Source organism: Marmota monax, unplaced genomic scaffold (assembly GCF_021218885.2).
Source record: "Marmota monax isolate L192 unplaced genomic scaffold, Marmota_monax_Labrador192_F-V1.1 WCK01_AAM20220418_F8-fsc00012, whole genome shotgun sequence".
In the NCBI taxonomy this organism is placed as follows: domain Eukaryota; kingdom Metazoa; phylum Chordata; class Mammalia; order Rodentia; family Sciuridae; genus Marmota; species Marmota monax.
The window spans coordinates 26391159-26407095 of NW_026695227.1; the positions used below are offsets into that span (position 1 = coordinate 26391159).

At 36.8% G+C, this 15937-nt stretch overlaps 1 protein-coding gene across 1 annotated transcript in view; it reads right to left on the reverse strand.

Moving 5' to 3' along the window:
- Positions 1-15183, reverse strand: part of Nell2 (neural EGFL like 2) — a 377837-nt gene extending 362654 nt beyond the window's left edge. The window contains exons 1-3 of the mRNA XM_046435982.2: positions 15114-15183; positions 14636-14721; positions 14075-14203 (exon numbers count right to left, since the gene is read on the reverse strand). Coding sequence (XP_046291938.1) covers positions 14075-14203; positions 14636-14690 — 184 coding nt within the window. The 5' untranslated portion in view covers positions 14691-14721; positions 15114-15183. The remainder of the gene's footprint in view (positions 1-14074; positions 14204-14635; positions 14722-15113) is intronic.
- Between the last annotated feature and the right edge of the window lie 754 nt (positions 15184-15937).

Consider the following 15937-nt stretch of genomic DNA (forward strand, 5'->3'; position numbering starts at 1 on the left):
ATGAGACGGAGTTGAGAGTGTTCATTTACAACTCTGTAAGTCTAAAAACTGTGTCTTTTATTGTGAGTGAAATGGGAAAGCATTAAGGGTACGGCGCAAAGCAGTGAAAAGATATGTACTATGTATGTGTACTGTCTGTCTTTCTGGTTTAGAAAGGAAGCTCCATAAGGGCAGAAAATTTCTAATGTTTTAAAAGGATCACTCTAACAACTATGTTGAGAATAGACTGCAGGGGACTAAGAATGTAAGCAGGGAGACCACCTATGTAGCTATCACAGTAATCTAGGTGAGAAAGGGGGGCAGTTTGGAACAGAAATGTAAGGAAGTAAAAGGGAAGTAGTTATATTTTTTACATTTTAAAAAACTAGCTATGATACTATGTGGTGCTTATTTTAACAAAGGATGTTGAAAGAGAACAGAAAAAGGAATTTTAAAAATCAACAAAAAGAATGATTTGTAGCCAAAGTGACAATTTACCTGAGTCCTAAAAGTCCAACAGGAATCAAAACCAGGAAGAACAATCCAAAGATGAAAACTGGCACAGAGTTGTTAATGGCAAATTGAAATACAGGGAATAAGCCTTTCTCAATGGAACTTATGTTTTCAATAGGGAAATAAAAGAAAACCTAAGCTAAACTTGGATTATGCTTAAAAAGTATTGTGTATGTTGGGTAACTATAGAAAGGAGCTACACCCTGAACCTTCTTCTTGGTTATCTCTGTGTTCCCAGTGGTTCAACAGCAGAATACACTCACCTCATCCCCCTCTACCAAACCCACATATTTTCTTTTCCCCAATAAGGCCAAAAACAGCAAAAAGAACACAGAAAAAAACTTCAGAGCCAGTTTTACCCCATCCCAGATTACCTTCATCTGCTCTCTCCTTTATCATATAAAAAGTCTTCTTTCCTTAGTATTCCACAAAACCTAGCATTTACACCTATGAGCCCCCCCCCCAAAAAAAATCTACCAAAGTAAGACTGGCTGCTGAGTCAAATCCAAAAATAAAAATAACAGTTAACATTTATTGAATGCTTAATGTCAAACACAGTTGTATTCCTATAACTTACACCTCAACCCTAAGAAGCAGGGATAAGTACCATGATCAAGTCCACATAAGTAGTTAATGAAGGAGCCAAGACTAGAGCCCAAACTAGCTACCTTATGAGACCACGCTCCCAAATACTAATACACATCAGTATGAATTCATAATTACCTCAATCATTTCTTTCCTTTGTCTAAACCAGTTGAATGTGATCTTTTAAAGTAGCAATTTGTTGTCAGTCTGCATCTTTCCTTTGTAGGAACAGATACCTGTCTTGGTTCCTCATTCCTTCTCCTGAATGAAAGTGGTCAGTGGAGGTGCCATCAAGAACAGCTCAGAAATACATCTTCCAATGCTCAGTTCTTGGCATAAAACCAAATGAAAGAGATGGGAGCTGTGTTCCACTCATTTCTTTCCCAACAGCACCATCTCTAATCCTTTTTTACTTAAATGGGAGAATGACTTGGTGCCGGAAAAAAATGGGCCGGAAAAAAAGGGGGATGAAACCAGCATGAAGAGAATATTCAGAAAAAGCCAAAGAAAAACAGTCCTTACTTCTGGTTTCTTGTGGTATCATTCAACCATGATATTCAAAGTCATCTACTAGCCAGAGTCTTTCAAGATGAATGTACTTCCCAAATCAAACTTAACTTCAAAACCCTCAGATATCCCTGGCACTTTTTCACAGGAGACTGGTTATGCTTGCCCTTGTCAATAATTGTAGCTACCATACTCAGTGAGTGTCAAAAAACATGCTACTTTCAGTCCATTCTATTGCCAAAAGATTCATGCTTTATAATTTTACCCTCTCTACCTCTGGATGGTTTGTTTTGTTTTTTAAAGAATATAACTGAAGGGCTGGGGTTGTGGCTCAGAGGTAGAGCACTTGTCTAGCATGTGTGAGGGACTGGGTTTGATCCTCAGCACCACATAAAAATAAAATAAAGGTATTGTGTCCACTTATAACTGAAAAAACAAATATTTAAAAAAACAGAATATAACTGAAAACCTGACACCAGATTTTACTCTATTTGTTCTGAGAATTAGCTCATAAATGATGGGGAGAATCTCTTCAAGACAGCATTTACTATAAAATACTAGGTTAAACACCATATGACTAAGATATTTTTAACTGTCAAGATCAAGTTTCCAATCACCCCATAAACACAGCACACTTTTAAGCATAGTTGAGAGTTGGATGAGGGCTTAAAAGAAAGTTAATTCAGTTACAAATAAATGAATGCTAATAATGCTCAAGAGATATATTAGTTTCCTCTTGCTGTTATAACAAATCATCACATATTTAATTGCTATATCAACACATGTTATCTCACAGATTTAGAGGATGGAAGTTCAAAATGGCTTGCACTAAAGTAAAATCAAGGTGTAGCAGGGCTGTGTTCCTTTTTCAGGCTCTAAAGGGATACTTACTTTTTTTCCTTTTTATAGCTTCTAAAGACTGCCCACATTCCTTGGCTCATGTCTGTCTTCTAGCCTGAAAGCCAGCAATGGCCAATTGAATCTCACACTGCATCAACCTGACACTGACTCAACTATCTTTCTGTATCACATTTTAAAAACCCATATGATTACATGGGGCCCAACAGATAATCGAAGGTAATCTCCTTATTGTAAAGATAGCTGATTAGTTGAATAATCTTAATTACATCTCTAGTGAGTTCCCCCTTGCCATGTAACATAACACATTCATAGGTTCTTGGGATTCATATATAGACATTTGGAAGATTATTATTCAGCCTACCACAGTCTGTTCTGTGACCACCAAAGATTCATATCTATCTGACATACAAATACATTCATGCCAACTCAAAATACCCACAAAATCTCATCTAAATCTTAATGAATTCAAAAGCCTTAGAAACAAGACATCAGCAATATCTTGGCATAGGAGGACTTTTAGGGGATCATCCTCTGTGAAAATACACCAATTTCAACAACTATCCACACATAAAAATATCATCACAAGAGCTAAGGAAACCAAATGTGAGATTACAGAACCTGGATGTAGTACAGAAGTAAGAAAAGATAGACTGAATAGGGGGAAAAAGGCAGTTTTATATTATCCACGTCATCCCTCCCAAACCTCAGGGAGCAGAGCTTATGGAGACATACTCACCACTTGGGAGAAGTAAAGGGAAGTGAACACCAGGCTTTGTATCAGACTTCTTTGTATCAGACTTTCTGCAGTGAAATACAGCACTAGACAGGCAGCCATGGCCCAAGGTTCCAAAGCAATACCCACAGACAGAGCCTTAAAGACCACTGTAGTGCCAGGTAAGATCATGCAGACTGCAGCTTGGGCCTATTGGGAAGACTCTATCTTTAAAACCACCCACTTCCAGGAAAACCACAGTTACCCTAAGTACCGGAGTAGTCGGTACATGAAGCTGACCCTAACTGACTCAGGCTGCAGGCCACCCTCAGACAAGCCAAGCTCTAGGCCATTCCCAGTACCAGGCTGAATCCTGCAGTTCCAGGCTTCAACACCAAGCTGTCCCACACAATCTTACTCATTAGGCTCATCCCAGCAAATAGAGGCTATAGGCCTACACCAGCACCAGGACAGTCCCTGTGGACTCAGGGTGCAAATCAGTCCCCCGTGAATATAGGCTCCAGAACTGCTGCACAGATTCAATAAATAGGTCCACACCACTGCATCCAGGCAATAGTCCTAATCACCTGCTAAGAAAGCACCAACACAGCCTGCCCAAGAACTTCAGCAACAAGCCCACTGACAGAACACAACATATAGCCCTGCCGAGAATCTCTGGACACGCTGACCAATGAAGGGCTTTCCCAATCAAAGCCAGCCTACAAGGACTAGGAAAAGTTCCATTTCAAATGCAGAGTCATTAATATAAGGCAACAAGAAACATGAAAAACCAGAGTCATAACACTATCAAAAGAACACAATAATCTCCCAGTAGTTGGACCCAAAGAAATGAAAATAAATGAACTGAGTGTCAAATAATTAAAAAATAATGTCTTGAAGAAGTCAGCAAATTTTAAGAAGATACTGGGAAATAATTTAACAAAATCAGGGGAAAACAAAACCAATATGATAAATCTAATAGGGTAATTGAAATTATTCTTTAAAATCAAATAGAAATTAGAGAGCTGAAAAATACAGTGAAAGATATGAAAAATGTGATAAAGAGCAACATCAGCAGAACTGATCAAGCAGAGAAAGACAAGGCGAACTTGAAGATAAGTTATGTGACAATACACAAGCAGAGAAAAAAAGGAAAAAAGAATGAAAAGGAGTAATGAAACTCTGTGGGATTTATAGGACAACTGACATCAAAACAGAAAACTTTACAGTTATGACAGTTTAAGGAAAAAAGAAAAGAGGGTTGAAATCTTGATGAAATAACAGTAGAAAACTTTACAAATGTAGAAAAATATATAAATATACAGGTACAGAAAGGTCAAAGTTCTCCAAACACTTTCAATGCTAACAATACTGGCATAACAAATATCATCAAGCTATCAAAATTCAAAGACAAAAGAGAATCCTAAAAGCAGAAAAAAAAAGAACCAAATCACATGTAAAGAATTTCCAAAAAGGCTAACAAAAAATTTCTCAGAAGAAACTTAAAGGTCAGCAGAAAGTGGAGTAACATGTTCAAAATGCTAGAGCAAAAACCCTACCAACCAAGAATACTGTAATTGGCAAAGATGTCCTACAAAAATGAAGTAGAAGAAAGCCCTTTCTAGGCAAATGAAAGCAGAGAAAGTTAATCAACTCTAGACATGTCTTATAAGAAAGGGTAAAAGGACTTTGTCAAGCTAAATGACAAGGACAATGAGGAGTAACATGAAAATGTAAAAGTATAAAACTCATTGGTAAAAGTAAGTACAAAATCAAATTTGGAATATTCAGACTGTAACAGTGTTGTATAAATCATTCATAACTTAAGTGTGAAAGATAAAAGACCAAAATATTAAATGATAAAAGTTACAATTATTTGTTAACAAATACACATATAAAATATGTAAACATTGACACTGTTAATACAAAATGTCTGTGGGTAAAGTAAAGTGCAAGGATTTTATTTTTTGAATGATCAAATTTAACTTGTTGGCAGTTTAAAACTGCACATTATTATACAAGATGTTTTGTGTAAGTCTCATTGTAACCACAAAGGAAAAATCTATAACAGATATACAAAGGATAAAAAGTAAGCAAATCATCACCAGACAAAATCACCTAATAACAAAGGAAAACTTCAAAAGAAAAAGGAACTAAAGAGTCTACAAGACAACCAAAAAGCAATTAACAAAATAACAGCAGTAAGTTCTTACTTAGAAATAATAACTTTAACTCTGAATATATTAAATTTTCCAATCAGAAGACAAGTGTTCTTAAATGGGGTTCCTAAAAAGAAAAAAGAATCAACTATAAGATGCCTAAAAGAGAGTCACTTCACCTTTAGACACATGGAGGATGAAAGTGAAGGGATGGGAAAAGATTTCTATGCAAATGAAAAACAAAACAAAACAAAAAGGCAGGGGTAGCTATACTTAACTCAAGATAAAACAATAGACTTCAATACAAAAATTGTAAATTAAAGAAAGGTCATATGTCATATAAGCTCTGGGGTCAATTCAGCAAGGGTATCTAACAATTCATTGTAGAGAAAAATGGACCCAAACCAGAATAACTAAATACATAAAGCAAATATTAATAGATGTGAAAGGAGAAATATATTAAACCAATAATGATATGGGACTTCAATAACCCACTTTCAGCGATGCACATATCATTCAGACAGAAAATCAATAAGGAAACATTGGACTTAAACTATACTTAAAATTAAATGGACCTAATAGATATGTATACAACATTCTATCCAATAACAGAAAAATACAAATTATCAAGCACTCATGGAACACTCTCCAGAATAGATCATTTGTTAGGCCAAAAAAATGAGTCAACAGATTTAAATAAAAGACTGAAATCAAATATCTTTTCCAACAACTATGGTATTGCTACAATTTAAATCTTAATTGAAATAGAATTGTAAGTTCAAGTCAGAGCGGTTTAGACCCTTACCTCAAACCACATACAAAAAAAATCTCAAAATGGATTATAGACTTCAATGTAAGACCCCAAACCATAGAACTACTAAAAGAAAAAGTGGGAAAACCTCAAGGGCATTGGTCTAGACAATAATAGTTTGAATATCACACCAAATCCAACAAAAGCAAAAATAGATAAGGATTACATTAAACTAAAATGCTTCTGCCTAGTAAAGAAAGCAACAAGTGAAAAACTAACCTACTGACTGAAAGAAAATATTTGCAAACCATAAACCTGACAATGGGTTAATATCCAAAATATGTAAGAAACTAAACAACTTAATAGCAATTAAATAAGTAAACCAATTTTTAAGACACAGAGCTGAATACACATTTCTCAAAAGAATATTCACAAAGGGCTAGCAGAAGTATGAAAAAATGTTTACCATCACTAATTACTAAAACCACAATGAGATAGCACCTAAACCTGTTAGAATAGAATAAGTCTTATCAAAAAGAAGTAAAAATAACAAACATTGCCATGAATGTGCAGAAAAGGGAACCTGTGCATATTATATTCTCACTGATGAGAATATAAATTGGCACATCCTTTAAATTATGGAAATCAGTGTGGGAAGTACCACCAAAAAGTTTAAAACAGAACTACCATATGATCCAGCATTCTCACTTCTGGGTGTAAATTCAAAGGAAATTAAATTATTATGTCAAAGAGATAAATGGACTCCTACTTTCATTACAGAATTATGCCCAATGGCCAAAATAGAGAATCAACCCAAGTGCCCATCCTCAGATGAATAAATAAAAAAAAAAATGTGGTGTATATATACACAATTAAATGTTGTTCCACATTAAAGAAGAAAATTCTGTCACTGTTGATGACATAGATGGACCTGGAAGCCATTAAAGTAAGTTAAATAATCCAGGCACAGAAAGACAAATACCACATAATCTCACCCATATGTGGAATCTGAAAAATAACTCCTACATGTAGAGAGTAGAACAGTAGTTACCAGGAGCTGAGTGTAGGAGAAAAGTCATCAGGGAGATGTTGGTAAAAGGATAAAAATTTTCAGTTAAATGGAGAAATAAGTTCAGAAGTTCTGCTGTACTATATGGTAACTGTAATTCTTTTTTAAAAAACTCTTTTTTAATATTTATTTTTTAGGTGTAGATGTACACAACACAATGCCTTTACTTTTTGTGGTGCTGAGGATCGAACGCAGATCCCATCCGTGCTAGGCGAACGCTCTACTGCTGAGCCACAATCCCAGCCCATATGGTAACTGTAATTCTAGAGAGGAAAAAAAGAAATGAAAGGTAGGGGTAGAGCTCATGAAAATCAAAAGGATATCAGTAGAGTAGAGGAAAGAGACCAGGAAGAAGAAGGGGAGGGAAAGAGGGAATACTGAACAATAATATTGTCCAAATCATATTGTTATATTGTATGTATGTATGTATAATAACAAATACTACCATTATATACAATTATAATGCTCCAACAAAAAAATATTTTAAAAACAAAGCATTATACTTTCAAATAACTCTAGGACACTAAATTTTAATTGTCCTCATCAAAAAATTTGCAAATATGTGTTAAAAATTAACCTGCTGATCAGCTTTATTTGGATATTCCACAATGTACTTAGTTAAAAACACATTGTACTTGACAAATGTTACAACTTACATTTGTCATTTTAAAAACTATATTAAGAATAATAAAAGTTTCAAATCTTATATAAATCAGGTATAAGCGAGGCTCCAGGCATAATTCATTCTTAGACACAATAATAGAAGTAAAAAAAAAAAGAAATCCAGACAGGAAAACCACATGGTGTCAAGTTTTGAGAATAATCCTCTATGATTCTTAACTTCATCTACTAGCATCTCATTGCTTCCCTTTAATTAAATTTTCTCTTTTTGAGAAATTATATCCCATCTGATTGAAATGTATGATATGTCAAGATCATTGTACTGCCATGTTAACTAATTAAAACAAATAATTTTTTTTTCTTTTTTTATGAAAGGTGACCCATGTTTACAACAAAGAAGTCTTTTTCTTGCTTTTAGAAATTTTGAGATTTTATCCTCAATTCACAATAGCTAAACTATGGAACCAACCTAGATGTCTTTCAATAGATAAATGGATAAAGAAAATGTGGTACATATACACAATGGAATATTATTCAGCCTTAAAGAAAAATGCAATTATGGCATTTGCAGGTAAGTGGATGGAGCTGAAGAATATCATGCTAAGCGAAATAAGCCAAACCCAAAAAACTAAAGGCCAAATGTTTTCTCTCATAAGTGAATGCTGATCCATAATTGGGGGTGCAAGTTAAAGGAAAGAATGAAGAAACTTTGGATTGTGCAGAGGGGAGGGGAGCAGGTGTTGGGATTGAAATAACAGTGGAATGAATCAGCCATTATTACCCTAAATACATGCCTGAATATACTACTAGTGTGATTCTGGACCATGTACAGCCAGAAGAATGAGAAGTTGTGTTCCATTTGTGTACAATATGTCAAAATGTATTCTACTGTCATGTACAACTAATTAGAACAAATTTAAAAATTTTTAAATAATTTTTTTAAAAGTGTTGCTTTCGGGCTGGCGTTATAGTTCAGTTATACAGCATTTGCCTCACGTGCATGAGGCACTAGGTTCTATCCTCAGCACCACATAAAAATAAATAAGTAAAGATATTGTGTTCATCTAAAACTAAAAAAAAAAAATTAAAGTGCTGAGTGCTGCTTTCTACATGATGGAAGGACACAATTCAATTAAGTTTCCTACCACTACACAAACAAGGATATTCTTTCCTCTAGTTTATAATAACAAGTTCTTCATTTCCATCTGAGTCCTCTCTGACAGTGTCTTTAACATCTATATTTTTATCAACAGTCTGTTCATGATGACTTAGATAATGTTTAAGGAGATTTAGATTCTCTACCATGCTCTTCGCTTTCTTCTGAATCCTCCCTAATAGAGTCACCAACATCCATATTTCAATTAAAATCCTATTCAGGGCAATCAAGAACTTTTTTGGTATGTTCTCAAAATTCTATCTGCCTATTGACCAACTCCAAAACCACTTCCAAACTTTTAGTTATTTCTTACAGAAGTACCCCACTTCCATATACCAAAACATATTAGTTTCCAATCGCTGCTAAGACCAATCACAACAAACTTAATGACATCAGTCAACATAAATTTATTACATCACAATTCCGGAGGTCAGAAATCCAAAATTAGTCTAACTGGACAAAAATCTAGGTGTCAGCAGTGCTGTGTTCTTTCTGAAGACTCTAAGGAAAAATATTTTCTTGACTTTTCCAGCTTCTAAAGACTTCTTAACAATCCTTAATTCTGGGCCCTCTTCCATCTTGGTCTAGCCTTTTTCACATCACAAAACTCAAATACTGACTCTGATCAAAGAACTCTGATACTGACCCTTCTAGCTGCCTCTTACATATTTAAAGGACTTGTGATTACAGAGGGCCCATGCAGATAGTCCCTTGCAGCTTCTTTATCTTCTGACCAGCAAATTAGCAACCTTGTCATATAATATACATAAAATTCTCAGGTTCCAAGAGCTAGAACAGAACATCTTTGAGGACTATTATTCTACCTACCACAATACACATCTATATAATGATGGCTTTTCAATTCTGCTCTATTAATGTGCTCTACCATGTAACCTGGTCCCTGCTATACTCATTTGCTTCATTTCATATGTGTCTCCATTCCTCTAGACTTCTTCTATTTTCTCAAATGTACCATGCTCATTCTATTCTCAGGATCTTTGCTCATACCATTTCCCTTGCCTGTGTTATTCTTCCTCCCTGAATTCCCTCAGTCTTTCTTTCCAGACTCCCCTTATGTATCCCTCAATTATCAGCATAAATGACTCTTCCTCAGACAATTTCCCTGACCCTTTGATTCCCCAAACTAGAATACAGTTCCCATTACACCCACAGTTTTTCATATAATTTATCTTAATGGTGATTAAGTTATCTGTATAGTTACTTAATAGCTGTTTTTAAGGCACTATGAAGACAAAGGTAAGTTCTACTTCTTTATCATACACCTAATAATGCATAGGAATAATTCATTTGGATGAATGAATGGAACTTGCTTAATATTCATAACATTATTCATTTTATAATCAAGGATACTTATGCTTACCGAAATAAAGAGCATTCACCATAGTAACATAACTAGTCTCTGGTTTCTAAGTCCATCTCTTAATCACTGTGTTATTTTACTCTACTGGGGCATCAATGACCATCACCCCTAAGTTTAGACGTGCCCATTAACTATCATACAAGTACTTATTGACACCTTGCTTTACTTAATTCAGTTACCTTGGCCTACTAAATCAATGTCCTTATTTCATTCCATTTTCAAACTGGCATGAGAGTAGATTTGTGAACATTTTTTTCTTTTCATATTTTAATGTTCTTTAAAAATAATTACTAAATTTACTTTTAAATTATCAACTCGGGAAAAAAATACACTTTTATTTTATCTACTTCTGTGGGGATTAGTAAGATTATAAAATCTATGAACATTTTAGAAGAAATTTTCTTAAGCCAACAGATGAAACTATCTATTTTGGGAACCTGGAAAGATGAATTGTTAAAAAATCAAAGATCTAAAATTCATGCTTACTTTGCAAGAAAGTCCTAAAACTTTGCTTCTGTGCACTCTCATTCCTGATCTTTTATATACACAGAGAAAAGAACATTATTGTGATTGTTATCTTGGAAAACATTTCCTAGACTTTAAAATAAAGTAACTGCACTAGTCCTTAAGATTTCAGGACTCTTTGTTACTATTTGTAGGCCTTTCTCACTGTCAGAATTCACTCCTCCATTTCTTTAAATAATAATAAGTGTATATTTGTAGCTATGAGTAAGAATACAGCTAGAAATCACTAATGTAATGTAATGCCATATATATTGCCTGGACACTTTTTTCTTAGGAAAACTAATGTAATAGGGACAGATTGAAAGCCACATTTATTAAGTGATGATTTAATTTAACATCTTAAAACTTAAATTTCTAAAGCAGCTATAAAATAAATTTTAACAACAATGAAACCATTTTAGTGATACTATGGTTGCTATTACAATAAAAAAATGACTTTGAAATATATTTCCATTTGTTATGACTATAAACATATAATAATGTATTAATAATATATTCATGTTTCATACTAATTTACAAAGATTATTCATAGTTTCAAAAAGTAGTGAATTGTATTCATCTCAAAAATCACTAAAGAGAAAAATGAAGTAGGCAAAAGGAAGAATTAATATTAAATAAGTAAAAATCTGGGTATATATATATATATATAAAATATATATATATATATAAAATATATACATATAGAGAGAGAGAAGTTTCTTTATTTTAAAGCTAAGAGAGAGAAAAAAAGAGTTTTGTTATTGCAATAGAAATCTGACAGTTCAAAATCTCTTCTATCTATTTAGAACACATCTGATAGCACAAAGAGACCTATATGATAGGTTCATAAGAAATCTGAGCGCATCTCGAAGATTTTTGTAATTTGTTACTATTCCTGCTGTGACATTTTACACACCATATAAAATATCTGCAGTACCCTCAATTCACTATAAATGGGTCTATAAAATCTCCAGAGTTCCAATGCTTTTGTTTCTCTAAGCCCATGAGATACAATGAAGCAGCAAGACTCAGAACTGACTTCTTAACAAAACCTTCCACATCCTAAAAGCAGAGAAAATACCTTTACAAAGTAATGCAGAACTACCACTCAGAGTCAAAGGTCCACTTGTTTTCAATTTTGGAATCCAAATGTTATAAAAAGAGAAATCACTAGAGCATAATCAATACATCAGTAATATATGCCTACTGAGAACACAGCAGGCAGTAAATACTTACTGAATGATTGGCTACATGAAATAAAGTTCATAATTTGGCAGGAAATGAAATCACATCTTCAAAAGTATATTTGTAAGCATTTACTCTGTCTCAATATTGGGCTTGGTATCAATCATGAAACAAAACAACCAAATCATCAATGTACATTAATATCTAGTTACTGAAGATGATTCAAAGAAAACATATTTCATGTGTCTTAGTATTTGGAACATAATGTCTATCTTAAAGAAGCTGGAAATTAAATAAAAATAAATGTTAAACATTCTTTTTTTTTTAAATCAACCAGGAAAAAAATATTGGTTCCTTGGGACTATTTTCAAGAAACTGTCTGATATCTAGTTTTCCAATTGTCTCACATAAAATGTACATTCCTGAGGGTTCCTATTTGTGACAGTTCAGGCATTCTTCATATGAAGCCAGGAAGAACACTAATAGAATTTAAAGGATCTTTGGAAATATGAAGAGCACTTCAATGCCATTTTTTATTAGAAGCTTTAGATTCTTTAAAGTTTTCAAGTTACTTGAATTGGCAGTAATGAAATAACTTGTTTTCCATTTCACAGAAACTGAAAATCAGAGATAAAGTAATACACAACAAAAAGCAAAGGCTTAGCCCGATAACATGCTTATTAAACTCTGAATTTTGCTGACTGCTGAGCCTTTATTTCCTTTATTAGATTGGGACATTGTTTTTAAAAGATATAGTATTTAAGCCCCACCCTCCAAAACAAGGTCTTTAAGTAAATAAGATACTATCTTAAATATCTGTCACAATAAAAACACCAAATTAACAATAAAATTAAAAGGACAGTTTTTAGAAAAGAAAATTTCACTTTAGTTTCTGGTAAAAGCAAACTTGTTTTAAATAAATGCAACACATGTCAATTTCCTCCTTTCCCAACTGTGAGCTTCGGTGTTACTGTCCATGGTGACACATACTGGCTATAACAGGCAATGACACCACTAGAGAAACACTCAAGTTTATGTGATTCCAATTTCTTGGTGGCAGATCTGCTGGAGTGGATGTATTTTGCACATTCAACCCTTTATTAATTATGAGTTGCACTTCTTAGGAAGACATGGCCCCAAAATAGCCACAGAAAAATCTAGCTGGCATGGGGAAAGACGCCTTATTCCATCAGATATGTTGAACCATACTCCATTTCTTTTTTCCCTTCATCTATCTTTCACCATATCTAAATCTAGTGTTTTCTGTGTTTAGATACCTTTCAGAAGCTCATATTACAATATCTTTCCACAAACCAAGTAATTTTCAAAAGCTTTACTAAATCAAAATTAAAGTTTATTGCACTGAAATTTGCTTGTGACTGTACAACACATTTAAATATAATTTGAAAAGTAGTCATTTGCGCATAGCCCTGTCCACTGACTCAAAAAGTTTTAAAATCATAAGCATATAATAAATGGCTATAGATGACATTAAGATTTTTTACTTAAAATATTTTAAAATATTCAAAGATTCAAAATATTCCTCTTGTCATTTGGTGGAGAAGGAAGAACGATGATCTTTCCGTGATGAATTCTGCCTTACATATAGTGTACTTGTGATATACAGTAGATTAAAAAATACTAAGAGGTATACATTTCTCCGGAAACACTACCCCCATAAAGAAAGGTCTCCCAGTAAGGCACCACTGCACCTGAAACTTTCAGAGATCAATGTCTTAACTAAGATTAAGCTATCTTGTTTCCTACCTAAATCAATTTCACCCAAATGAGGCGTTTGTGTTACAATTTATTGTTCCCCAGACTACAAAATCAACCATCTGCCATCGGGGTTTCGGATAATTAAGGGACTCTTCATTAGACTGGCAAGAGTACAAAATGAGGAGTAAGGTGAGGGACTGGAGAAAAACCAAGACACTTAAAAAGAGATCCGACAATGTGTCTTACACTCAACCCTCAGCTCAGATACTGTCATCATGAAGCAAGGCAAAGTTAGGAGGAGAGGCCGGGCCAACTCTCCCCAAGGCTATCGCAACTAAAACCGCACTGGGGACTTACTGCACTGGATCATACCTTGAAAGAGAAAGGCTTTCGTCCCATTATGCAGCCCTGGGACCTGGCGCACTCCAGCAGTGGACTCTCCAAGTTCTAACTCTGTTAAGACGTCGATCTGCAGGGAGGGGTCTATCCCAAGCCCCCACACTGGTGGAGTGGGGAGGAGGAAAAAAGAAAGAAAAAGCTCCATTAAAACGCAATTCTCTTACTCCAAGGCAGCAAAGAACCGCGTCTTCGCGACAATATCGAGAAGTGATGACGAGAGGCGACTCCCTCCTCCACCGCGGAGAGCCTTACCTGAGATCAGCAGCCAAGCTTTAAATAGCGGGGCACCCAGTCCTATTTCCATGACCTACTTTAAGCCCCTCTCTGTGGGAAGTTCCCCCTCAGCCCTCAAACCTGATCAGCGGTGTGACCCGCCTCACTGTCTCCAAGGCAAGCACACACAAAAAAAAATTCTAAATCCAAACCCGCCCCCTACTCCAGACCTACTTCGGGTCCAGGAAAAGCGAGGCGTTCCCTGCCAGCCCCCAGGCGGGAGCCATCCCTTTTCCCCGCCCTGGCTCTACGACCACTCACCTGCCCCGAGACCGAAGATCAAACAGAAGGTTCTCAGTAAGACCCGAGACTCCATGGTGTGGATCTGCTCAGTCCATCGTCTCCCTCTTTAAAAATAAAAATAAAAATCGAAGAGGTTCTTGGAATCAAGCGAGAAAATAGCGTGTGCCTCTCCTCCAGCTGCCTCGGGTTTACTGATTAGTAGGATTAACACGATTTGGTTGCCTAAGAAAGAAAGGGGAGGCCCCCGCAGACGCGTGAAGAACTTAGAGCCTCCAAAGCGCTCATCATTCCCACACGGAGAGCCCAGGCGGCGGAGCGGGATGGGAGGAGATTGGGAGGGAGGGGTCTGGCTCGCCCAGGACCTGCTACGCCGGGGAATTAGCTCCGGAGCCGATAAATGCAGCCCAAGACGCGCACACCCTGAGGAAGGAAGGCGGCCCCTAGAAAGCCTGGGCTGGGGCAGCCCCGCACCCGCCCTCTTCCCCGCCGCCCGAACCTGTTGTAAAGGCAGAGACAATGGAGAGAGCGTCGGGAGACGCGCGGAGGAGAGACGGCTCCTCCTGGAGGGAGGGGCGGGCCCGGAGGCGGAGAGAGGAATTGGAAGGAGGGGCTGCCAGGGCGAGGCCGGCGCTCACTGTCCCTCTCCTGCACGGGCTCCCGGGTTCCTGGCCGGGTCTGGCGAGCCCCCGAGCCACTGCAGCCTCCGCCCTCCTCCCTCCCTCTCTCACTGACGGGCAATACCAATCTCCTTTCCGGATTGAAAGATCTAAATTCAAGGTGCTAAGTTGATGGGTGGTCTTTGCTCTTACCCCTCGGTTTGGGCGCGTGTCTCCAAAGACAGACCGAGAGACAGAAAGGACCACCCAGCTGCTGGAGGGAAAGGTAGAACGAGAGGCCACTCTTAAGGCAAAGGGGTGAAGATCAAGTACACTCGTGCACAGGGCTCGGGAGCAGCACCGGGCGCAGGGAGAAGGCCACCAAAGCTCACGGGACTCGGAGGAAGAAGAGAAATTGCTGTAGATGGATGGCGAGCCTGGGACATCCAGGGAGCCCTATAGGAGATTTTCCCAGCCCGGGGCGGGGCGCTGGAGAGCTTCCCTGCCTTGGAGAGTGCGGAAATAACTTAGGAGCTGCTGGACAGCTCCGGGACCTCGCACGCCCCCTGCCAAAGCCAACGTGGAGGACCTAGGCTCGGGTTCTCCACGACAACCACACAGTAGCAGAAGTCAAGGCGGTAGGAAGGAAGGAAGGAAGGAAGGAAGGAAGGAAGGAAGGAAGGAAGGAAGGAAGGAAGGAAGGAAGGAAGGAAGGAAAGAAGGG